The sequence below is a fragment of the Camelina sativa genome, chromosome 13 (assembly GCF_030686135.1).
Source record: "Camelina sativa cultivar CO46 ecotype springtype chromosome 13, ASM3068613v1".
Classification (NCBI taxonomy): Eukaryota; Viridiplantae; Streptophyta; class Magnoliopsida; order Brassicales; family Brassicaceae; genus Camelina; species Camelina sativa.
Window position 1 is genome coordinate 4,449,612 of NC_141892.1, and position 25,259 is coordinate 4,474,870.

Here is a 25,259-nt window from a genome sequence, read left to right on the forward strand (position 1 = left end):
ATAAATATCACCTTTTGTTCTGTTTTAAAAATAAATTCTAAAATACCAAATAAAATTGTTTATGAAACTTTTGGAATTTCAGAATACGGTAATTTGGAAACAATACAAAAATGGTAATTAAAAAAAGAACTTTTTTTTTTTGTTCACCAATGATAATTATTATCTATTTACTTGAATATTTGGTTTCTAAGGATTTCATGATTAACGCTCTATTATCGAACAAAGTAAGTAAATAAGAAATGAGGCTAAAAATCTATGCACCACCAACACCAAGGACAAATATTAAAAGCTAATTTGCGGTAATATAAGTAGCGATTTTTATAATATATCAATGTCTAACAAAGAAGTTATAATAAAAATTAGTGTCTATAGTTCATAACTTCACATACAATGTCGAATGGGAAACCCTGGTTAACAACATTAGTACAAATTAATCAATATATTACAAATTCCAGTTATGATTAGCATATACTTGTGTAAGGTAAAAGTAAAACTGTGAAATCTGGAATTCGTGTACGAGCTAGTGAGCCGTGAGGTGTTGCCAGAAAATAATAATAATAATAATAGAGACTATATGCAAATGCAACTAAATCCCTACATTATCAAATCAAGATATTTTCCTATCGCAAATCTCAGCAAAAAAATGTTTATTACAACTAACCGTAATAATAGTTCATTTTAAAGATTGAAAACGAAAGTTACTTCTTTCTTTTTGGTAAAATATAATATACTATGTAAAAACTAAAATATCTGACTTGGTCAATTGAACGTAAATGACTATTTCAAGTGATGTTGTTTGTGTGTGTTTTCTTTTTTCAGAAAGAAAGATGCGCTGGATCGTGTGGCTCAGACAAAATGCTTTTTGGGTTCAACCCAGATTTTAGGTAATGACTTAAATATAGATAGGGTATATTCACCTAGGGATATTGAACAAAACTATCATTTTTTAGAGATCTTATCAGATATTGCCTCATGATGTGTGACCAAATTAATAGACTAAATTTGAATATTGTGATATTTAATGAAAAAAATAAATAAACAATTTGTAATAAATTAATTTACAACAGATTCTATTATTAGTGACCGCATGCCCGCGGGTCCGGACTAGTATTACTACCAAGCTAAGGGTGGTCACTTATTCTATTTCTATCCTACGATAACAGTTAATATATCTTTAAAACTCACCGAATATGTTGGGTTTTTAGTAAAAACTTTTTTTTGTTGGACTAAGGTTTTTAGTAAAAACCTATTATCCAGAAAATATTGTAAAACGCTTTCAATCATGTACTGTATTTTAAAAAAAAAATTCTCTAGATCCCCATCATGCATTTTATTGATAAAAAGGTTATAGCTTATATAACTATTCAAAATCGCAAAATCTATAATGAAGTAAGCATTTTTTTAAAAAATGAATTTAATTGTGGGAGTATATAAAGTTATAGTAGTTTTTTAAAATGGATATTTTAGTTTCTTTCTCTTTATATATAGGATTCTAATTCGTTCTTCTTTGTTCTAATGTAATTTGTGTAAACTTCTTTTTTCAATCAATATAGTTCGAATTTAGTAAATTTCTCTTTTTTCAATTTTTGTAGTCGTGGTAAAATAATATAAGCAAGAATCTTAAAATATATGACTATCGAAACGTTTAGACATTCTCTCTTGATATTTTTTCTTTTAGTATGAAACATATTGCACACCCATAGAACACGAACACAAGCGTGAGTTCCCATGTTTCGGTAATGGATTTAATTTGGTGGAAAGTTGAAGTTAATAGATATCATCGTGGTCATGAGGGTTTACGTGGCCACCATAATTACGACCTAATACTATATATCTTACAGCTTTAGTTATATAAAGGCATATGCGTACGTAACAAACACACACATGCATGCATTATCATTATGCATCTAAAAACTAATATAATGATTAACGAAACAAAAGCTGAGATGAGATTGTAATTCATGAAATTTTCAAACTCTTACGATTGATCATACACAAAATCCTCTAACGTGGCTCATGACAGTAACTTCCACAAAAGATTTATAACCCTGTAACGCATGAATCCCTCTTCTCTTCTTCTTTTTTTGTTCTTCTTTTCTTTTTTAAGAAAGCATATTAATTAGGGGATTGTGTCTTACATATTAGAAAAAATGTTGTCTGTCCGAATCCATCATAAATAGTTCGCTTTGGTTAAGTGAAATACTATTGAGGTTCTATTATTTGTTTCCGTTTGTTTCTATGCTTACACATGTTTGTGTGTTTTTCCTTCATATGAAATCACAATCTTTAGCATCTATAGTCAAAAATAACTGGTAAAATATATTCAACACAATAATCCAAACACAAACGAATGTTTCTTATAAAACAAAATGCAATTAAGCCACAGTCTTCATTTTCGAAGGGTATAACCTTTGACAAAAACAACAATGAAAATATTATTAACTAGAGGTTGGCCATGAGTTTAGTGAGATAATGGATCCAAAGCGATGAATTGTATAGATATACAAACAGATGAAATGTTTGGACGGTCGAGAACCAAACAGATCGCTGATAAGTGTTTCGTCGAGCAGCTAACACATCTCAACATAGTGAACCGTACGCAAGTGTATACCTGCGTGCATAAACGTATCACCCCACTATGATTGTTTTCTCGATTAATGCTTATACGGAATTTTAATGGCCCACAAACACAAAGAATGCATGTATAATTAAATACGAATTGCCAATATCTGAATAGTCTTATATGGCCCACGAAGCAAATCAACAAGCAAATATTACCACTCTTTTTACTTGATTAATGAGCTTTTTAAGTCTGCTTCTTCTATATATATAGTATCTGCCTATCTGGTGTGTTCACCCTAAGCTGAAGAAACTTAATCTTACCATCTAACACTTTTTTATAATTAAGAAATCTCAGATATATATTATTGTTTTGGATCTAGAATCAGTCGTTGATAATACATGTCAAAACATATATAAATCATATATTCATTAATTAGTATTCTAATTTATTTCCCTAATAAAATAAACCTCTATAGTCAATCAATTGAGCTTAATTTCTATACAGAATGTATCGAATACTTATGTCGATAAAAAAAAAACTCTCGACAAGTCGGATTATGAGTTAGTCGTATATACTAGATGCATTGATCAATCTTTCTAACAGAGAACTAAGGTGTTAAACAACTGAGATAAGTTAATCGTCTAATAGATGTATCATGTATCAAACATTAAGCTAATTAATCACGACTGTGTTTTGCAACTAAAGTTTTGAGTTCAAGTATTTTGTGAATGGGGGATCAAATAAAACTCAAAGGTATCAGTAATATATATATATATATATATATACACATAATGGGTGATAGTGATACACATACACATAGATGCATGTAAACGAGTATATAAACATAAATATACATAGGTATAAACAGATATGATGATGTTGGGGTGTGTGTAAGAAGTAAAAATCCAAGGGTTAAAAAGGGGAGAGATAGAGAGAGAGGAGAGAGAGAAGGTTTGATGTGGTTGTCGAGATGCTAACAGAGAGGCACATGCAAAGCTTAAATGATGGTATCGCTGGTGGCCAAAGCATCTCCTTAAAGCTGTCCTTTTTCATCTTCAGTCCTCTTTTTTTATTTCCCCTTCGCTACCGCTTCTCTCTCTCTCTATATAAGTTGTATGTAATTTTATAATTTTTTTTAATACGTATCAACTTGTGTAGTTGTGCACGTATGCATACCTAAAAGTGTATCATTAATTAATTAATTAATTATAGATTTAATCTCTTTTTCTCGAGTTACAAATACGTTTGAAAATAATATTCCAAAAAATAATATGAATCTTGATTTATACGGTGGAGCTCAAACGTTTGGTTGGTTGAAGATAAGTTCTGGCGTTCTGCCCTTAATTATCTAAAGAAGAGATAAGATCATCACGAATATGTGCTCAATTCCTTTTCCATAAAGTTGGGTAATAAATTATGAATATTAGCTAGAAATTTCAGAGTGGGCGTATATATATATATTGTTGAATTTTTGAGATAAACGTAACTAATGCATCCAAAATTTCAAAATGGACCATTAACACGTTTTGGCATCACAATTTGTCAAACCCGTAATTAATTGCGTCGAACAAGAAAAAAACTAATCTTATTGTGGCAGAAATAAATCACATATATGGCAGTGGGAAGAAAAAGGAGATTAATTTTTTCACCCAAAATAGACTAAAGTAACAAACCTAATTTTTTCTGGAAAGAATTGGGGTATTAAAAAACCTCGAAGCCGACAAAAACTAAGCGAATAATAAATAAAAACCCAATTTACCGAAGAAAGAATATTATAAAAATATGAAGGAACAAGGAGAGAGAGAGAGAGAGAGAAATGTGTTATAAAAGGGATAAAGCCCACTAAAGGTCATCACTCATCTAACTGTATACTACTATTATTTTCTTCGAAGGCAATTTACCTGATCTAGTATTTTATTTTCACTAAGGTTTGTATAAATTTACCCGATATATTATATTTAACACAACTTAATGATACTTATATTTTAATACTTAATTCCAAATATATATATATATATATGTATGTGTGTCAATACGTAGAAGAAATCTAAAGGAAAAGAAAACATTAGCTACGTCAGGAAAAAGAGAGCCAGATTTGTATATGATTATGTGATTGAATTTGATTAACAAAGTAGAGTCAACATCCAATTAAGTGCTTTATATAAATAATATCGAATATGCAAAAGGTCTAAAGAGAAAAACAAAGTTTGTTTGTGTTAAAACTTTGCTTACATCATAGGTATCCCATTAGGTTGGTGTACCATGTGATGATACTTCTACCACCGAAAAAATAGAAATCAAATATTAAACAAACACATCCCCCTCTATATAGTATATATAATAATAACTAGGGGTTTACCATACAGATCTTTGAATAGAAAATAGATAGGTTTTATGTGAACCAGAACTTTTGATATCTTTCTTTTTACAGTGGTAAACTTTGGAAAGGAGGGAAAAAAAAGAGAGTGTTAGGGTTAATATATTATTATACATTTAATGAGGGAAATGGGCTCATCTAGGGTAACATCGCCTACCCATACAAATTTTATCATGCTTTTAGGGCTCTTTTTTTTTTTTTTGTTGCCTTCAACTTGGTCCCGCGTCTTCCCCACTACTCGTACTCTCTCTTCACTCTCGTGAACCACACGCTCCAATATCTCTCCTTCGTCCGTGCCGACGCGTCCACGGACGAAACGTGCCCACACGCGAGATAAAAGCAAAACGCCGTGGTATTCACGCGCGCCTAGGGTTTTGAGGACACAAGTGAAAAAAATAGGTTTGTGATAAGAACCGCACATTACGGACACGTGTACTTTTCTCATTGGGTTCTTGTGCCCCCCATCCTCTATCACACATACAAATAATTAAAATAAATTAAAAAATTTTAAAAAATGGATTTCTTTCCTAAAATAAAGAAAACACTGAAAATCTTTCACTTAATCCTTGTTGTTTAATATTTGGGATACTGTTACCCTAATCCAGCCTGTTTTTATTTAATGTGTTTAGATATTTTTCCTTCACTATAGCAATAAAAAAAAATTTCTTTCTCTCTTTAATAACTATAGACAAATACAGATACAGATACAAAATACGTGTATACAAATGTAAAGAAAAGATAGGGAAAACGTCCTGGTTTCCCATGAGAACTATGATATCGTACCAGATGGAGCCCGATCTTTACCCCCGTCCCAGATGGCTCTCATGAAATTCTTCTCAATCTATATACCCATATATCTGTAATTTACGTTTTGTATCTCCATGAGAATAGAAGATATCATCTATTTCACCATTGCTATAGGTTTAATTGGTTTACTATTTGATTAACCGAGTGACGAAGTTTACAAACCAAAATAAACCTGATTTCGACCCGATTAAAACCTGATTTTGACCCGATTAGAAACATAACCCTCAACCGAGAAATCCCTAAAATCACATTTTAACCTCTTTTTTGTTTTCTCTCGCGACGAACCCTAGAAAATCAAATTTCACCATCGATTTCTCAAATTGAATCGATGGATTTAATAATCCGATCTGGTTTTGGGCAACAAGATGGTATTGGGCAAAGAGATGGTGTTGGAGAACGAGAGTACGATGAAGAAGGAGAGGATCGAGATGAATTTCACGTCGATATGCTTGCTCAGGAATTTACCGATGCTGAAGAGTCGATTCGTCATGATACGTACCCAGAAAGTGACGACGAGGAAGAAGGTCGTGGTCGTGGTGCGGGTCGTGGTCGTGGTGCGGGTCCAGAGAGGGTGTTTACGGATATCGGACGTGGTGATGGAACTTTGTGGAAAGACCAATCCTTCTACAATGGGGTCGCATTCAAGGAGAGTGTCTTGGACTATGCACTACATACTGGTTACAATTTGAAGCAATACAGGTATGACAAAGATAAACTCGGGTTTAGATGTGTTGGGGATAAGGGCAATTGTGAGTGGAAAGTGTTTGCTGCACTTCTTCCAAACGCATCTTTGTGGAAGATTACGAAATACATTGATAAGCATTGTTGTACCCCCAATGGCGAGTGTGAGATGTTTAAGGTCCCAGTCATAGCTAGAATTTTTCTCGATAAGATTAGAGAGGAACCGGATCATTACAAGCCTTTGAGGATTGAACAGATTATCATGGAAAGGTGGAAGATATCCGCTACTAGGCCACAATGTCAAGCTGCTCGGAGAAAGGCTTTGGGATGGATAGAGTATGAGTATGAACAACAGTTTGCACGACTGCGAGATTACCAAGCTGAGATCTTGGAAGCAAATCCAGGGTCTGTTGTGGAGATTGATACAATTAAGAATGATGCTGGTCAAGACGTCTTCAATCGGTTTTATGTTTGTTTCGATGCCCTTAGAAGAACTTGGAAACAGACTTGCCGGCCAATAATAGGAGTTGATGGCGCCTTCTTAAAGGCAAAGATCAAGGGACAGTTGCTTGCTGCATTAGGCAGAGATGCAGACAATGGCATCTATCCAATAGCCTGGTGTGTTGTTCAAGTTGAGAACAAAGACAATCTGGTGGAGGAGAAGTTGTTCAGGGTGGTGGAGGACTATCTCAAGGTGGTGGAGGACTTTCACAAGCCTGAATATTGAAGATTATGGTAGTAGGGGTCTGTTTTTTGGTTTAAGAGACTAGTTGGATCTGTATTTTGGTCGAATAGACTAGTAGGGTTATGTTTTTGGTCTGTGATCATGTTGAGAACATGATTTCAAAACGTTATCATTCTGCTTGTTTTCAGAACATGTGTTCATCATGTTCTGCCTTTTATGAAATGTGGAATGTCTTATCTTATTAAATGCAATAGCAACACCAACAGGAGTTCACACTCAACACCAAAACAAACAAGAGCATAAAGCAGAGCATACAACCGAACAACAATAGATTACAACCGAACAATAGTTTACAATAGCTCATCATACAAGCTTAAACAGAGCAAACAAGATCATAAAACCGAAAACACATACAATTATACTCTTATTCATCCTACATTGCAATTCAGCTTTTGCTTCCAACAAAACTTCTTCAACCCTCTCACAAAGCTCTTTTTCGAACTCCATTTGCATCTTCTCAAATTTCAGCTTCTGTTCTTGCAATGTCTCTATTGTACGCTCTTTCATCTCTTCTTTTACTCTCTCAAATTGAACACCCAATGTTGCTACCTCGTCCAACAATGCCTCATCGACCCACTTAAAGATGTGGTTATCGTTCACAAGCTAACATTATATCATAGAATACAATGAAAATTGATGAGAAGGATTAGGCTCGGATTTGGATTAGGTCGATGTCTACATCAAACAAAGCATAACATAGTACCTTCTTTGCTGCTGCTTCTCGACATCGAAAGTATCTCCGAGAAGGATTAGGCTCGGATTTGGAATTCTTTGCCACGATGTGTTCCCCACACCAGCATCTCTTAGGCACGCCAACGACGAATCCTCTTTGTCGAACATTTGATGAACCACTCGAACCTCCAGAAACGGTACTCATGGTTGCAAAGATCGATTTAAGAATTTTATGCTTTTAGGGTTTGAGGATTTGGGGATTTTAATGGAGTTATAGATGTGTTATAGATGTATCGTCTCGGGTCGGATTATTAACATCAGTCAGGTTTTATTTTTGGTTTTCTATTTGGTATGAACGGTATCGTATCGGTTCACTCTTTAAACCGATAACATCCCGATATATGGGTATATAGATTGAGAAGAATTTCATGAGAGCCATCTGGGACGGGGGTAAAGATCGGGCTCCATCTGGTACGATATCATAGTTCTCATGGGGAACCAGGACGTTTTCCCGAAAAGATACGTAACCTTGTTTCGTGTAATTGGATATAGGCAGACGAGATGGTGACATGGCATTGTCATGTTCCATAGATGAGTTGTTTCTTTTCTTTTTACAATTTATTATTTCTTTGAAAAAAATACACAATAAATTAATATAAAATGATATTTTAATGAAATAAAACCCTTATATCGACGTGAAAGATAGCAAAAAAAAAAAAAAAACCCTCATTTCAAGGATAGGAGAGCTTCTTCACTTTCTCTCTCTTTGTTTCTCCAACAGTTCTCTCTCTCTCTACAAAGCTAAAAAAGAAAAATAAAGTCCTCCCCTTTCTCTCTCCCCCCCCCCTTTCGTCTTAGGGTTTCTGGAAAAATCGCAGTCAAATTCTACTCATCTCCCGACGAATCGATCCTCGAAACTCATCTAATCTTCTTATCCATAACCTTATCAATCTCCCGATATAGTTTTTTCCCGTTGCCGCTTAAGATCGAGCTCGAATCTCGTATCCACCCCCTTTTTCTTTTTTTCCCCTAATTTCTGGTCGGATTTTTATCCAGGTGCGTGCTTCCGACATGAATCTTTCGATTTAAGGTTTCCGCTTAGGTTTGATCTTTGTTTGGTCTGAGATTTGTTGTGTCTGACTTAAGAGAGCTGACTTCGTGTCTCTTTTTTTTTTAATAAGCTTCACTGTTCATTTATACGTCTCGCGTCTTCTGAAACTCGCTGTTCTTACCCCCTTTTTTCTTTTTTTTTTTTCTTTCACGGACTATTCACGTGCCGATAGATCTGGCCCGTATTAATTGGGTTGGGTCTTTGGTTTACTCTTTTGTTAATCAATCACATGCCGTTAATTTTAAGTGTTTTTATTATCTGTTAATTTCGTTCCTAATTTTCGATTTTAAACCCTAAATTACGCTGATTAATAATAATTTCACCTTTCTTTGGTTTTGTTTTTTCCGAGATTACACTGAATCGGGTCTGATCTTCTTTAATTTTTTTTTTTTGGTTGGCTGTAGATAAAAGGTGAAAGCTTTGGTTTTTTTTCTTCTTCCGGGTTGTCTGAAAAAACCCTAAATTTAGGTCGTGTTTAGATTTAGGTTTACATGTTACGATTAATTTTTGTTTTACTAATTAATGAAATGGGATGCTAGTAACGAATCTCGTTCTTGATTTTATGTCGAGACCTTTAGGGTTTTAAAATTTGTTTCTTTGCCGTGACATTGTGGATTTTGATGTTGCTTATGAATGTTATTTTATGTGGGATATTCTTGGAATATGCTTGAACACTATGTCATCGATCAGTTATCTTTATTGCTTGTTTATAATCAGAGTTATAAGTGTCGTACATTTGGAAAGTTAAAGATTTATGTCTTGATATGCAACAACATTGTGATTATCAACCACAGTTATACTGTGTAATATATGTTTCGTGATGCTAAGAAATGTTATTGTGTGTTGCTTTTGTAGCTCTAGTTGCGGAGAGAGAGTAAAGGTACATGGAAGTTAATCATCACTGAGGCTTATAATTATCTTCAAGCAAATCAATGGGATCCTCCATTAAGATCAATTCAATATCCATAGATCTTGCAGGTGCTGCCAACGAGATTGATATGGTGAAATGTGATCATTTCTCAATACGGTGAGCATAATATGTTAACCTTATGCATCAGTTTGTATGTGTGTTAAGTTCTATATGATGTTCGCTTCCAAGTGCAGATATATAGTAGCAAGTTACAAGTTTAAATGACACGAATATATATTGAGTTTTTGTTCTTCTTAATTAATGCAGTGCATTCGTAGCTGAAACCCGTGAGAGAGACCATAGAAAATGTTGGCCGTTTTCAGAAGAGAGCATTAGTTTGGTGGACCAACAAAGCTATGCTCTTCCTTCTTTATCTGTGCCAAAGTTTAGATGGTGGCATTGTATGAGCTGTATCAAAGATATAGATGCTGATGGAACAAAAGATACTACTGGACCTAATGGTATATAAATCACATTTCCAATATTGTTTTTATGTTTCTATAGACATTATAACTTGTCTACTTGAACTTATGCTTCTGAGTTGGTTCCAGATTGTGGACTGCATTCAAACTCAAGAACTATTGGAAACTCTTCGGTTATTCCAAGTAAAAGCAAGTTGAATTCGTTAACTATCATTGATCAAGAGAAAGAAAGGAAAACTGATATTGCAGGTATGCATTTGCTGGTGTATAGTTTCATATTTCATAGCAACCTGAATTAATCATTTTGTCTTATCATTTATTTCAGGTAATGCTGTTGAGGAGAATTTGGATGTAAACTGTGAAAGAATTCAGAAGGATGATCAGACAGGTATAGTTTTCTCTGCTCTAGCCACACTTACAAGTGTGCACATAAAACGGAGTGCTAATTTCTAAAATCTCAACAACTGCAGCTACTACGTTTCTCAAGAAAGGTCGTGGTCGACCAACGAATGCTTCCATTGTTAGGAGCAAGAGTAGAAAGCTCGCGAGTCCAGAGCAGGTAGGTAACAAGAGATCTAAAGAAAAGGTTAACAAACAAGATGTGGATCATCAGGCTGTGACAACTTTCGGATCATCTGAAATTGCTGGTGTGGTTGAAGATACACCTCCTAAGGCAACCAAGAATCATAAAGGTATCCGTGGTGGACTGTTGGAATGCGATAATGGGTCATCAGAGAGTATAAATCTTGCTATGAGTGGGCTGCAGCGTAGGAAGTCTCGCAAGGTTCGTCTACTCAGTGAGTTGCTTGGTAATACCAAAACCAGTGGTGGTGGTAGTAGTAATATCAGAAAAGAACAGTCTGCTTTCAAAAAGGAATCGGTTAGAGGTAGAAAAAGAAAGTCGTTACCTGAAAACAATTACGTCAGCCGGATATTAAGTACAAACGGCGCCACCTCTGAGAATGCCTCCAAAAGTTGTGACTCTGATCAAGGTAAAAGTGAATCAACTGATAGTGGGTTTGAGAGAACTCCAATTAAGGGTAAGCAGAGAAACAGAAGATTTCAGGTTGTTGACGAGTTTGTACCGCCACTTCCTTGTGAAACTGCACAAGAGGGTGTTAAGGAGCATGAAGCAGATCCCAGTAAGAGATCAACTCCTGTCCATTCTTTATTCACTGGAAAAGATTCGGTTCCTTGTCCTCCAGGTACTCAGAGAACAGAGAAGAAGCTCAGTTTAGCCAAGAAGAAAACAAAGAAGCACGTAACAGATAATGGCAAGAGCACCCTCATCAGTTTTAATACCGGCATTGATGGAAATCAGGTTATATCACAAACTGGTCCTTCAGTAAACATAGTTTCCCACACTCGAGATTTATTGAATGAGAAGAGTTTATTTGACAACCGTTTGGCTTCAGAAGGGTATTTCAGAAAATATATCCCTCAGCCTAATGATAAGCCGGTCACTTCTTTGCATTTGCAAGACAATGATCATGTCAGGTTAAGAGATGCGGAACCAAACTGTCTTCGAGACTTTAGTTCCTCTTCTAAATCCAGCACAGGTGGATGGTTGAGAACTGGAGCAGATGTTGTTGACTTCAGAAGCAACAACAACAACAATACAAATAGACCGTCTTTCTCGAACTTTAAGTTAAGATACGCCCCTTCTTCTACTGAAGTTGCGGATGTTTCCCGTGTGCTGCAAAAGGTACAAGCTTTTCATCTATTGTTATTTATGTAAAGCTCTGTATTACAGTTTGTGATCAGTCAGTTTCTTGAATCGCCATGCTTTGTCATTCTGTTTTCCAACTTGCACCTATTGTTGTTTATTCCAAACTGGTGTGCTTCAGTGATTGGGTCAGGATAATAACGGGATTGATTTACTTGGCAGGATGCTTCTGGTGCAGACAGAAAGGGGAAGACTGTTATGGTCCAAGAACATGATGGAGCACCCAGAAGCCAAAGCCACGATAGAAAGGAGACTACGACTGAAGAGCAAAACGATGATATTCCCATGGAGATAGTAGAGCTCATGGCCAAAAACCAGTACGAGAGGTGTCTTCCGGATAAAGAAGAAGACGTTAGCAACAAACAGCCATCACAAGAAACGGCACACAAATCCAAGAATGCTCTGCTGATTGATCTGAACGAAACCTATGATAACGGGATCTCACTTGAGGACAACAACAACACATCAAGACCACCAAAACCGTGTGGTAGCAGTGCAAGGAGGGAAGAACACTTTCCTATGGGAAAACAGCAGCAGAACTCTCATGACTTTTTCCCAATAAGTCAGCCTTATGTGCCTTCTCCGTTTGGGATCTTTCCTCCCACCCAAGAAAACCGAGCCAGCTCCATCCGGTTCTCTGGTCACAACTGTCAGTGGCTTGGGAATTCGCCAACTGTGGCTACTCAGAACCCTTCTCCATCTTCATTTCGGGTATTACGTGCTTGTGATACGTGCCAGAGTGTTCCTAATTCTCATCCAATATGGCCATCTTCCATGATACCACCACAGAGTCATCATAAGCCAGTTTCTTTCAATATAGATCAGTCAGCAAAGCCGGGTATGCTTTCACAAACAGCCAACAATGAAAACACATGGAACCTCAACTTTGTTGCTGCCAACGGGAAGCAAAAATGTGGGACTAATTCAGAACTCTCATTTGGCTGTAAACATGCTGCTGGGCTTAGTAGTAGTAGTAGTAGGCCAATAGATACCTTTTCTAGTGAGAGCTCTATACCGGCATTGCATCTACTCAGCCTTATGAATCCTCGGCTGAGGTCAACCACTCCCGCTGACCAACACGGAAACACTAAATTTACTAAACGACATTTTCCGCCAGTCAACAACCAGTCCAAGGAGTTTATAGAGCTTCAAACAGGGGACTCTAGTAAAACAACCTACTCAACTAAGCAGTTGCCTTTTGATTTTTACAACAAGAGATTCGCACAAGACTCCTCTTCCAGAAAGAGTTTCCCCATCATACCACCTCTTGGTACGTCTTCATTTTCTTTTCAAAATGCTCAAGCTTCATGGAGTCCTCATCATCAAGAGAAGAAAGCCAAGGGAAAAGACACGTTTGCTGCTCCGGTCTACAATAATACTAATGAAAAGGCGGCGTTTGCGAGCAGCAACGACCAAGCGAAATTCCAGCTTCTAGGGGCATCGAACTCCATGATGCTCCCTTTGAAATTTCACATGACGGATAAAGAAAAGAAACAAAAGAGAAAAGCAGAGAGCTGCAATAATGCCTCTGCGTGGCCACTCAAGAATTCTGGACCCATTGTGTGCAGCGTCAATAGAAACCCTGCTGATTTCACCATTCCTGAACCTGGTAATGTTTACATGTTAACGGCTCAGAATCTTAAGATCCGAAAACGCACAACCTTCAAGAAGAAACCAAGCTTGTGTAAGCAGGATGCAATGAAGCACACCAATAAGCCTGTTTGTCCACCTACAGAAAATGCTTAAAGAGATATACGGCATGGGAGAGATTTGTTCAGGTAACTTGTTAATTATTTAGTGTTCGAATTTTCTTGAAATCATTGACTTGAGAAAACTAGCTTCATTGAATTTTAGTGCTGGAAACAGGTGGTAATACTATCACCTTACTTAGCGTTTCTTTCGTAGTTCCATTAGTCAGAACTTAAGGACTGGTTTATGTTTAGTTAGGTAATTAGAACAGAGTTGAATCAATCTCTTCATCATCATATTTTATTTTGTCTCCGTTTCTAACAAAATAGGTTTCTTTCTACTCAATGTGAAACAGACACTGAGGCATAGCGATTGACAAAGAAAGAGGGATACAAAGAGAAAGAGAGAGAGCATTCGTATTGAAATCAAGGATAATAAGTCAGACAGGAAACAGTAAACTGCAAATCTTCCTCCTGTTCGTCAAACTCGTTTCTTATGTTTTGTTCAAGCATACAGTACTTGGGTAAACTCAGCGTGTGTATATATTTAAATTACTGTACTACCCCCTGAACAGGCCTTGTGTTATTTTTTTTTTTGGGGATACCAGATACCTTTTTGGTTCGTTATATAAAATTATGTAGTCTTTATTTAAACCAGTGTGTTATTCGTTGTGTTGAGATGCTATCAGACAAAGCAACTTCTCCAAACTCAAAAGGAAAACCTAAGAGAAACCCTCTTCAACTGTTCATTTCTCTTTTTTAAAAAATTAACTTTAAGATTCTGTAAATTAATTCTCCAATTTGAAAAAATAAAAAGAAATCTGCAGAACAACTTTCTTGACAATATAAAAGCTAAGAGGAAATGTTTATTGTTACTTTTCAACTTTTTAATATATTTTAAGAATGTTGATTCCGTTACAACTCTGAGTTTGCATTTAGCTGACTTGCGACCGGAGTAGAGGATAACGTTATCATAGAAGAAAGGAATAATGTGAGCGTGAGCGGATGCAGGTTCAAAGATTGAAAGATTGGATAGACTACACAAGGTCAATGTTTGAGTGTAGTAGGATGTTGAATAAGTGGACCTCCATAGGAAGTGTCTCAACTCAAGGGGAGTTAGGTAGTTGAGCTCAACCCTCAAACAAGGTTGCACGTCCATTTTGTTAGGACGTGTAAATATATGAAAAACGAGGCATTCAATGCCTTGGGCCGATAATATCTCAAAAACGGGGTGGAGATTATTGTGTTCACCAATATTTTCGAAATCTTTGATTGTTTTTTGAAACTGGTTTTGAACGAAGTGACAGAGAAATATAAGTCATTTCTCATTTTCGACGTGGGATTAGTAAAATGGCTACTTTAAATGATGATTTATTCGTTCATTCATTTATGATTGAATCCCATTATATTCTTTAGATCAGTCATAATGTCAAATATTGCATGCGGTTACTAGGCTTTGATACCACGTTAATTGGTAAAACTAATTTTTTTTTGTCGATAAATTGGTAAAACTAATTAAATCGACGGGTTTGAAAGTGTCTTGTTTACATATCGATTAACATGAGAATACTGAGAACTTTTTCCATTATATACAAGATTATAAAGACCCTTCCTATCCAATCGGGTAAACGTAGGGATCCAGCAGCGGAAGCAACATGATTTTTTTGATCGGACAACGCCACAACGGCTTGAAACGTGTCATAATCTACGGATAATTTCTTTTTTTCTAAGATCCGCTTGCAAATACTTTTGAAAGAGTCAAATATGTCCGGACAAATAGCGCATATATAATATATCCCAAAAAATAAGGATATCCAAGATCCTAGTAAAACATTTATATTCCTTTGGATACACTCATGAGTATATGAAGAACAATTTATTCTGTCTCTTCATCATTTTGTCATCGGATGATATAATTTAAAACATAAAAACTCAAGCTAATTACGTCATTAGAACTTGCGCTGGAGAGTATCTGCAAACCCTAGCTTGTGTGTAAACAAGACCTTGTCTACAAAAGTAACCTTTGGAAGGGATACAATGTCTGTCTTCTGAACACACACAATTCCCTTCAAGGGCACATCCATCGTACTTGGGACCTTCTCTACCAAACAGAATCTCATCAGACCATTCACTTGAAAACATCTTCGTAGGATCTAACTTGTTCTTCACTTCCAAGAATTTGTCAAAGTTAGGTCCACACTTTTGCTTCACGCCAAAGAAACCCACTTTCCTATTCTTTCCCCAATGAGGCTTCGCCCCGTGTTTGACAAACGCCATCTGCTCCATCTCCTCCATCATATCTTCGTTCAACCTCGGGGTTAACTCATCATCCGCTCGGTAATAGTTAAAGTCAACAACCACAGAATCCTCTGTCTGGCCAAGATAAGCATTTGAGCCCTTGATGAAACGTATGAGGATACCGTTATAGATATCAATCCCGCATAGTCTTTCTGGTTCCAAGTCTCGTAGCTTCTTCACGTCGAGGAGAAAGCCTCTAAACCTAGCAACCGTAAATATAGCCGTCGTTTCATAGAAGGAAAGACCGTTATACCTCGGGTCCCATGCACAAGCGACGTCAATTCTAATCGAAGATGAGTAGAGGCAAGACCCGGAAGTCTGAATCTTGCCTTGTCTCCCGATAACCGGATACCCGGTAAAGAGTAACCCATTGTTCTTAAGACCATTCCCGGTTAGTTTCTTGTAGGCCAAAGTCGTATCCGCCGTGGTGCATTTTCCTTTCTCGTTCTTGCTAGATTCAAGCGCCTTCTCTACAACATTTTCAAATCCAAAATTTAGATTCTTAAACATCTAATAAAACCAAACTAAACCGGGAATGGTAGGAGTCGTCTACTAACCTAATGCTCGAACCCCTTTAGATATTAAGATAGGATTAGACTGAAAACCAGTGAAATCGTTGACTCCGTTGCCGGAGACGTTGGCCGGTGATCGGATATCGTAACGGTAAACCGCAGTTTTCCTAGAAGGATACCAAGTTATGTCTCCGAATTCGAATTTTTTGCCATGCTCCATAAAAATGTCTTCGAGTGCTACGTCAGATGTGAAATTATACGTCATACTTCTCTTGAATGCTTTCTCTATCGAAAGCTTAACCTACAAAATATTAAATATACAAAACAAAACGAAATAAAAAAACAATTATAAAGAGAAAAGTTAACGGCGTTAAGTTATACCTTAGAGATGACTCCTAAAACTCCCAATGATACTTTAACGGCGTCAAGAAGCTTATCATCTCTACCTTCCTCGAGTTTGACAACCTTGGCGAAACCTTCAGATGAATTCGCCGGAACCACAAGGCTGATTCCGACAACATGGTCATGAACCGAACCGCCTCGTCCAGACCACGAGCTTCCGTGAGATCCAGTACTAATGAGCCCACCAATACTAACTCCTTCCCAATACGGCGACGTTCCAATGCTAAACCCAGCTCCTTCAACTTTATCGATCAGCTCTCTCAACGAAACACCAGAATCAGCCGTAACCGTTAACCGGTCCGGTTCAATCTCGATAACCGAATTATACTTCGACGTACTGATTAGCATTGCGTCTGAACCGGAAGGACAAGCGAGTTTGGGTATGGTGTGAGAGAATCTGGTGACGGTTTTGACTTTGAGATGGTGCTCGGCCGCGTAAGCCACGGCTTTACGAAGCTCATCCTCCGTCGTTGGATACGTGACGTTAGCCGCGCGGCATGTTTTGCGGTCGGGCCACGTGCCGTACGCGTTAAAGACGGTGCAACCGGTTTGGTCGCATCGGACCGGTGGTTGTGGTGGTACGGATTGAACGGTCCATATAGTGAAGAAGAAGAAGAAGAAGAAAGATAGAAATGAAAAATAAAGAAGGGTATGAGAACAATAACGCATCATGATTTATGTTTTATCTCTTGGATCTCTCTGGTTTTGGTTTTGGTTTTGGTTTATGCTTTACTTATGTATAAATGAGATTTTTATTGAAGATTGAAAACATTGCTTTGAAGCAAATAAATAATATTGCCGGATCTTTATTGTATATATTGAGTTTGATCATCTTCTGAATTTAGTGTGACATATCATTTATTTTTAAGTAGCAGCTGATTTATTCGAAGATGGTAAAGAATTAAAAATTTAGTATAATCTAGATCTGGTCAAAACCTTTTTTTTTTTTTTTCAAAGATCTGGTCAAAACCTAAAGTGATAGAAAATATTGTAGGTTTAAATATGAAACAGAAATTCCCACTAAGTATATCATCATCATTCATATTAAGAAAAAATATATGCAATGGAACTAAAATAGTGAAAAGGTGGAAATTGACAAAATAATTGATCTGACAAAAAAGTACAAAAGGAAAAGCGTGTTGTGTTTGGTTTTAAAGCGGTGATAAAATGATTGATGCTTATAACTGATTTGTTTAACAATAGTTGATACTAATTGAAAGAAAATTATACTATGTATGTACGTATATCTATATATATACTCCAACATTGATTATATAGATAATTAATGAATAGTAAAAATGCTTAATATCAGCTGAATAAATTTGGTGAATTTTAGTTTACATATCAATATATATATATATATAGTATCAAAAAAATTGATGTGTACGTAAATGATATAATATAATTTCAAAACTAAGATAGTTTAAGCATTTGAGTAAGGGTTATTAATCATGATTACTTTTCCTTGACATTGGTGATTAGTTATTCAGTAAGTGGTTGAAGTTATATAAGTATAAGATTAATCTAATACTATATTTTTAGTGTTGGTTATGGTTGAAGTTATATATAATTAAGATTAATCTAATACTATATTTTTAGTTGGTTAAGGATTCGACAATGGGCACAATACCATTATTATCATGGAGTAAGCGGCAAATAAACTCTCTAAGGTCATTGGTTCCCCTGGCCAACCGATACTTATAACAAAGATGTTCTCGTGGAAACAAAACCATCATGCCAATTGCCAATCCAGTCCAGCTTTTGTAGGACCGATTATAAAGTTTTGAAAAAAGTTGGTCAGTACTTGGCCGGGCTCATCATATAGATTAAAAACCCTATTTAATTTAACGGTTAGTTGTGAACTACTGATCTGCACAGCCAAAGTATATGACGGATCTAAAAGTTATAATCAAATTTGAGTTTTGTCTCAAAAACGTAGCAAGTCGGATTTTTAATCTAATTGAATTAACTTTCAAATTAGGAATTTCTTTTTCCTTTCTTTCTTTATGCAGTATGTTTTTTATTTTGGAGTTTATTATAATCTCAGACCAATGTTTTTGTTAAGTTTGAGAAATATTTGTTTGGTAATAAAATTACGTATATAAGAAAAGCGAACATATAGTTTTAAAATAAACTTTCATAGTTTCATATATAAATATTCAATAATTGGGGCCGGAGTTTGAGTCATGCAACATACATGAATTAGTTATGTTTAGATAATCCAAGAATCATACGTCGTTTGGAATAAAGTCGTACGTAAGTACGTACTACATTTTCGTAAGAAGTATACTTAGGATATATGTGATGATTTTTAATTCCTTGTGTTTACTGGTTACTGGTAAATCTCGTTACTAGCTCGTTGAACGATGCTAGTGAATCATTAACTTATCTGTTTTCTGTTGAGTGATACTATATCCTTCTTAATTATTCTATTTAAAGACTATATATATATATATATATATATATGTTTTTGAACCAAAAAAAGAAAGAAAGACCGTTGTGTTATAGCCAATCGTGAGGTCAGTATATATATGGTTATGGTATATGTAGACTACAGTAGCACCTTTTTGATCAGTATATATAGAGTATAGAGCACCATATTATGGTTTGGATTGGTTCGGCTGATTTCGTTTGTGAGTTTGTCTTAATTGTACGATTAGGGCCATTAGGCTTAAGTAATAGTAGTATTTGTTTGGTCATTAATTAATACTGATCATGCTTCTAGATAAGATCATGATTATTTTTTCATGCTTAAAAGACATTTTTGAAAAAAAAACCTAGATCATTATGTTGTTTAATTTATATACTATGGCGCGTGGTTGATTAATTTGTTAATTATAACATGTATTAATTATGTTTATGTACCAATGCTTGAACAAGTTCAAACAATATTGGTATATGTCAGCTCAGCTGGTGTTATTTCTTATTGAACAATATGTTCGTTTATAGCAACCGGTCTTAATAATATTCAGACCACAAATTAGATATAGTTCATATTATAAGCATTTAACATTTTGATTTATTGATTTTTGAGTAGTTCGACTTGCAATATATATACAGGCATTACATATAAGAAATCGATAAACTTCTAGTATAGTGCATGTTAGTATCAGAGTTGCTATGAAATGACATCATCACAATGTTCCGGTGTCGATGGAGGTGCCTGATCTCAACTGTAAATTGAGACCACCTCACATGTTAATGCAAATAGTTAAGTTGGAAAGACCAATACATGAACATGCAAGAACACATGAGTTTTCGTATTTCTACTAAAATATATTATTATAGGATTGATATCAAAACACTACAAGAAAACACAGATTTTCCGACTACGATCGGCGACTATATTCATAGTCGTTAAATTTAGCGACTACATACCCACTAATTCGCGACTGCTTTATGACTATTAGCGACTAAATAGTGACAAAAAACAACGAAATGAGAATAATCGTTAATTTGGCGACTATTTTGCGACTATTTCGGCGTGTCGCAAATTGCTGTCGCAAAATAGTCGCTAAATTAGCGACTAAATGATAGTTGCTTGAGTAGTAGGAAATTTGGCGACTATTTTGCGACATTTCCGGCGGGTCGCAAAATTTAGTCGCTAAATAGTCGCTTAACACGTGTATATAAACACGTTTTTAGCATTCGAAGTAGGTGTACTTGTATTTGGTGACTACGTAGTATAGTCACTTTTTAGTCGCTAAATATGTCTATATAAACTGAGCTCACCAATCGTTTTTCTCACTTACAGAAACACAAAGCAACAAAAAAAAAAAAAAGAGATCATATATAGAGATTTGCAAAGACTCGTTTTTGCAAATATAGAGATTTATAATAATGTCAGGAAGTTACAATTATAGTAATTTCCGAGAGTGGATGTACAAGAGGATCGATGAGGTGACGGGAAATTTTACAGAAGAGTTCAGAGCCGGGATGGAGCAGTTCATACAATTTGCAAATAGCCAGCCTTTTCCACAAGAAAACGGGGGTAAGTTTTTTTGCCCTTGTAGTAGGTGCAAAAACGGGAAGCGTTTTCTAGGGACTAGAATTTGGAATCATCTTTTTAGTTATGGGTTTATGCCAGATTATTATGTTTGGTATAAGCATGGGGAAGAAATTAATATGGATATAGGAACGAGTACTGTTGATCCGACATTTATTAGTGGGAGTGAGGAAGTGGGTAATGTAGTAGAAGATAGATATGTGGATATGGTGAATGATGCATTTCCTTCTAATGTGGGTTATGATGATAACTATCAATGGGATGAGGGTTATCAGAGTGTAGAAGAACCAGTACTTAACCATTCAAAAAAATTCTATGACTTGTTAGAAAGTGCAAAAAATCCAATATATGATGGTTGTCGTGAAGGTCAGTCACAATTATCTTTAGCTGCTAGAGTTATGCAAAATAAGGCAGATTATAATATGAGTGAAAAGTTAGTGGATTCAGTATGAGAAATGTTGAGTGATTATTTACCAGAGGGAAACCAGGCTACGGGTTCTCATTACGAGACAGAGAAATTGATGCACAATTTAGGACTCCCATATCATACAATTGATGTTTGTATAAACAATTGTATGTTATTCTGGAAAGATGCCAAAAAGGAAGAAAAATGTTTGTTTTGTGATGCACCAAGATGGAAGCCTAAGAATGACCGACGCAGAACCAAAGTACCATATAGTCGTATGTGGTACTTACCTATTGGTAATAGACTGAAGAGAATGTATCAGAGTCACAAGAATGCAACAGCAATGCGATGGCATGCCGAGCACCAAGCAAAGGTGGGAGAAATGAGTCATCCGTCTGATGCAGCGGAGTGGAAGTATTTTCAAGAACAAAATCCTCAATTTGTTGAAGAACCACGTAACGTGTATTTGGGATTGTGTACTGATGGGTTCAATCCATTTGGGATGTCTCGTCACCATTCATTATGGCCAGTGATATTGACGCCATATAATTTACCCCCTGGTATGTGCATGGATGCTGAGTACTTGTTTCTTACAATTCTGAATTCTGGTCCAAACCATCCGCGAGCTAGTTTTGATGTCTTTCTCCAACCTCTTATTGATGAGTTAAAAGAGTTGTGGTCTACCGGAGTCGATGCATACTATGTGTCCTTGGGCCAAAATTTCAACCTAAAAGCAGTGCTGATGTGGACGATAAGCGACTTTCTTGCGTATGACATGTTATCTAGATGGACAACACATGGTAAATTGTCTTGTCCAGTTTGCATGGACGATATAAAGTCTTTTTATCTACCGAATGGAAGGAAGACATATTGGTTTGATTGTCATCGGAGATTTCTTCCTCCTGATCATCCTCTGAGGAGGAATAAAAAATACTTCTTGAAGCGAAAAGACGCTACAAGAGAGTATACACCAGAGTCCTTGACTGGTGAGCAAGTTTATTCTGAGCGGTTGAATTGTGTAAATCCTCCAAGAACCAAGGACGTCGGTGGAAATGGTCATGACAGGAAGATGCATGGATATGGAAAGGACCATAACTGGCACAAGGAAAGCATTTTATGGTCGCTACCGTACTGGAAGGACCTTAATCTCCGACATAATATTGATGTGATGCATACAGAGAAGATTTTTTTGGACAACATCATGTACACTCTTATGCGTGTGAAAGGTAAATCAAAAGATTCCGTCATGTCAAGGTTGGATATAGCAAAGTTCTGTTCTCGGCCACACTTACATCTTTATAGTAGGGGTAAAGCACTTTTCCCGCCCTATACATTGACAGACGAAGCCAGAACAAGCTTATTAGAATGTGTGAAATACTCGGTGAAATTCCCAGATGGCTATTCAGCAGACTTAGCTAGTTGTGTTGATATGGAAAATGGAAAGTTTATAGGCATGAAGAGCCATGACTGCCATGTTTTCATGGAGCGGTTACTTCCATTTATCTTTGCAGAACTCCTTGACCGGAATGTCCACCTTGCGTTATCAGGTATATTAATTAATTATTTAAAGTTCTATATATATATATATGAAGTGAGTAATTGTGATGAAATTTGAATAAATATAATATTGTAGGGGTTGGAGCATTTTTCCGGGACTTTTGCTCGAGAACTTTGCAAACAAGTCGACTTCAAATTCTAAAATAGAACATTGTTTTAATCCTCTACAATTTGGAATAGATATTTCCACCATCCTTTTTTGTTGTGATGGAGCACCTGCCTATACATCTTCCCTACGAAGCTTAATTGGGAGACCCTGTCCAATATAGGTGGATGTATCCTTTTGAAGGTTTTTCAAAAAATTGAAAGAAAAAGCAAAGAACAAAAGATATGCGGCTGGATCAATTGTAGAATCATATATCAATGACGAGATTGCTTATTTCTCTGAGCACTACTTTGCTGCGAATATACGAAAAAAATCAAGGTGAGCGATTAAGAGTAAATATTTTTAATGTGATATTTAATTTAATAGTCCTAATGATTACTTTTTAATTATTTGGTCAGATTAACAAGATTTGATGAAGGTGAAGCGTTGGCATATCATGTCCCTGGAGTACCTTCTATATTTACTCAAGTTGGCCGTCCAAGTGGAGAAATGAATGAAATATGGCTTTCACGTGATGACTATCGTTGCGCACACGCATATGTTTTACGGAATTGTGACTATTTTCAGCCAATTGAGAGGTATATAATTAGTTACATATCACAAATTAGTTACATTTTTAGATATCTAATTCCACTATATTTTCTCATATACATTGGTGATCTTATCTTTCTATATAGTATGTTCGAGGATTATATTTCGGCAAAATATCCAGGACTTACCGAGAAAGAACTCTCCGCGAAAAGAGTTGGCGAATATCATTCTTGGGTTAAAGAATATGTATGTTAAACCATTTTTCGTGAAATACATATTGTACTTATTGTTATTATTTAACATAACAAGACTATATATATATGCAGGTTAGTTATTGGAACGCCTCAAATCCATTTCCTACTTGGGTTCAAGAGATTGTGCATGGACCTTTGAACAAGGCTAAAACATGGCCAATGTATTTTACAAGAGGTTATTTGTTTCATACAGAGAACCACGGTGCTGGACGAAAGACATGTAATTATGGGGTCTCTGTTAAAGGTGAAAATTATACGGATGCATCTAACGCTGCAGATTTCTATGGAACAATAACTGATATCATAAAACTTAAGTATGAGGAGATGCTTGGGTTGAAGATCACACTATTTAAGTGCAAGTGGTATGACCCTGTAATTGGTAGAGGCACTCGGAGAAGTAATGGTGGCATTGTAGACGTTCTTTCAACCAGAAAGTACAATAAAAATGAACCATTTATTCTAGGTATGTATATAAACGAATAATTATTTACTGTCATTATCACATTTATATACAATATGTGTAACTTTTACATGTTGATTGCAAAACAGCATCTCAAGCCTCATAGGTTTGTTATATTCAGTACCCATACATAAAGAAACCGAAGCATTTATGGCTCAATGTTCTAAAAGTGAATCCGAGGGAAAACATTGATGGAGAACCAAGTCTTTTGCAAACAGAAAATGATAATGCTGTATTGATGACCACAATTGAAGATGTCATTGTAGACAATTTGGAAAGGAGAGAACCAATAAACATTGACTACGATGTTGCAGACGCGGAACCTGAAGATGAATTTATGTGTAATTTATCGTCTTCGGAAGATGATGAAGAAGACGACGAAGAACCCTGAAGTCACTTTTGGTGCTTTAAGATATGTAAAATAAATTATGTATTTTATTAAAATCTAATGGTTTTATTTACTTTTTAATAAACATTTGGAAGACCTTGTTAATTTCTTTAAGATTATTGTTTTATACAATCAATATAACATTTTATGTGTTTTAAAAAAAATATATATATATATAACATTGGGGTTACTCGAACCCAGATCTGATGATTACAATCAGAGTACATTAACCATCTGAACCAATTTCTCTTTTGTGTATATTGACAAAACGTATCAGTTATATTGTGTAACACTCCTCTTATATTTTGGGCAAAAGAAATTTGGGACAAAATATTTCGATCCGATCCATTAACAAAACACTCGATCCATTAAGAAAATAAAACCTAAATCAATTCCTTCGCTTCCATTAACCCTGATCAATCCTAAATATTTCGATCTCTCCTTCTTCCTCACTTCCGCATCTCCTTCGCTTCCATTAACCCTAATCAATTCGATCTCTCCTTCTTCCTCAATCTAAACCCTAACCTAAACCTAAAACACTCGATCTCTCCTTCTTCCTCACTTCCTCATCTCCTTCTTCCATTAACCCTAAATCTTTCTTCTACAATCTTCTACAATCAATCCTCATCTCACTTCC

At 35.8% G+C, this 25,259-nt stretch overlaps 4 protein-coding genes across 5 annotated transcripts; 2 read left to right on the top strand and 2 right to left on the bottom strand.

The window, feature by feature from the left end:
- Nucleotides 1–7,427: 7,427 nt before the first annotated feature.
- On the bottom strand, nucleotides 7,428–8,345 carry LOC104735165 (uncharacterized protein At4g04775-like). Its single transcript, XM_010454895.3, has 2 exons — nucleotides 7,877–8,345; nucleotides 7,428–7,776 (listed from the first exon to the last, which is right to left on the bottom strand). Exons 1-2 carry the CDS (start codon nucleotides 8,048–8,050, stop codon nucleotides 7,477–7,479), a joined length of 474 nt encoding a protein of 157 aa, XP_010453197.1. The 5' UTR covers nucleotides 8,051–8,345; the 3' UTR covers nucleotides 7,428–7,476.
- Nucleotides 8,346–8,540: 195 nt separating this feature from the next.
- On the top strand, nucleotides 8,541–14,356 carry LOC104735166 (protein EMBRYONIC FLOWER 1). Of its 2 annotated transcripts, XM_010454900.3 has the most exons (9): nucleotides 8,541–8,901; nucleotides 9,812–9,836; nucleotides 9,926–9,983; nucleotides 10,134–10,327; nucleotides 10,418–10,537; nucleotides 10,614–10,676; nucleotides 10,759–11,993; nucleotides 12,177–13,792; nucleotides 14,059–14,356. In XM_010454900.3, exons 3-8 carry the CDS (start codon nucleotides 9,955–9,957, stop codon nucleotides 13,758–13,760), a joined length of 3,225 nt encoding a protein of 1,074 aa, XP_010453202.2. In that variant the 5' UTR covers nucleotides 8,541–8,901; nucleotides 9,812–9,836; nucleotides 9,926–9,954; the 3' UTR covers nucleotides 13,761–13,792; nucleotides 14,059–14,356. The 2 variants fall into 2 exon arrangements, with proteins under 2 accessions (XP_010453202.2, XP_010453198.2); XM_010454896.3 differs by having other exon boundaries at nucleotides 9,812–9,983.
- A 1,139-nt stretch (nucleotides 14,357–15,495) lies between these two features.
- LOC104735167 (L-gulonolactone oxidase 3) lies at nucleotides 15,496–17,942 on the bottom strand. Its single transcript, XM_010454901.2, has 3 exons — nucleotides 16,894–17,942; nucleotides 16,558–16,813; nucleotides 15,496–16,470 (listed from the first exon to the last, which is right to left on the bottom strand). The coding sequence occupies exons 1-3, from the start codon at nucleotides 17,584–17,586 to the stop codon at nucleotides 15,644–15,646; spliced, it is 1,776 nt and encodes a 591-aa protein (XP_010453203.1). The 5' UTR covers nucleotides 17,587–17,942; the 3' UTR covers nucleotides 15,496–15,643.
- A 2,812-nt stretch (nucleotides 17,943–20,754) lies between these two features.
- Nucleotides 20,755–24,625, top strand: LOC147929201 (uncharacterized). The gene is made up of 8 exons (XM_087482399.1): nucleotides 20,755–20,905; nucleotides 21,398–22,435; nucleotides 22,553–22,873; nucleotides 23,199–23,307; nucleotides 23,388–23,567; nucleotides 23,667–23,766; nucleotides 23,847–24,237; nucleotides 24,501–24,625. Exons 1-8 carry the CDS (start codon nucleotides 20,755–20,757, stop codon nucleotides 24,623–24,625), a joined length of 2,415 nt encoding a protein of 804 aa, XP_087338525.1.
- Nucleotides 24,626–25,259: the final 634 nt, after the last annotated feature.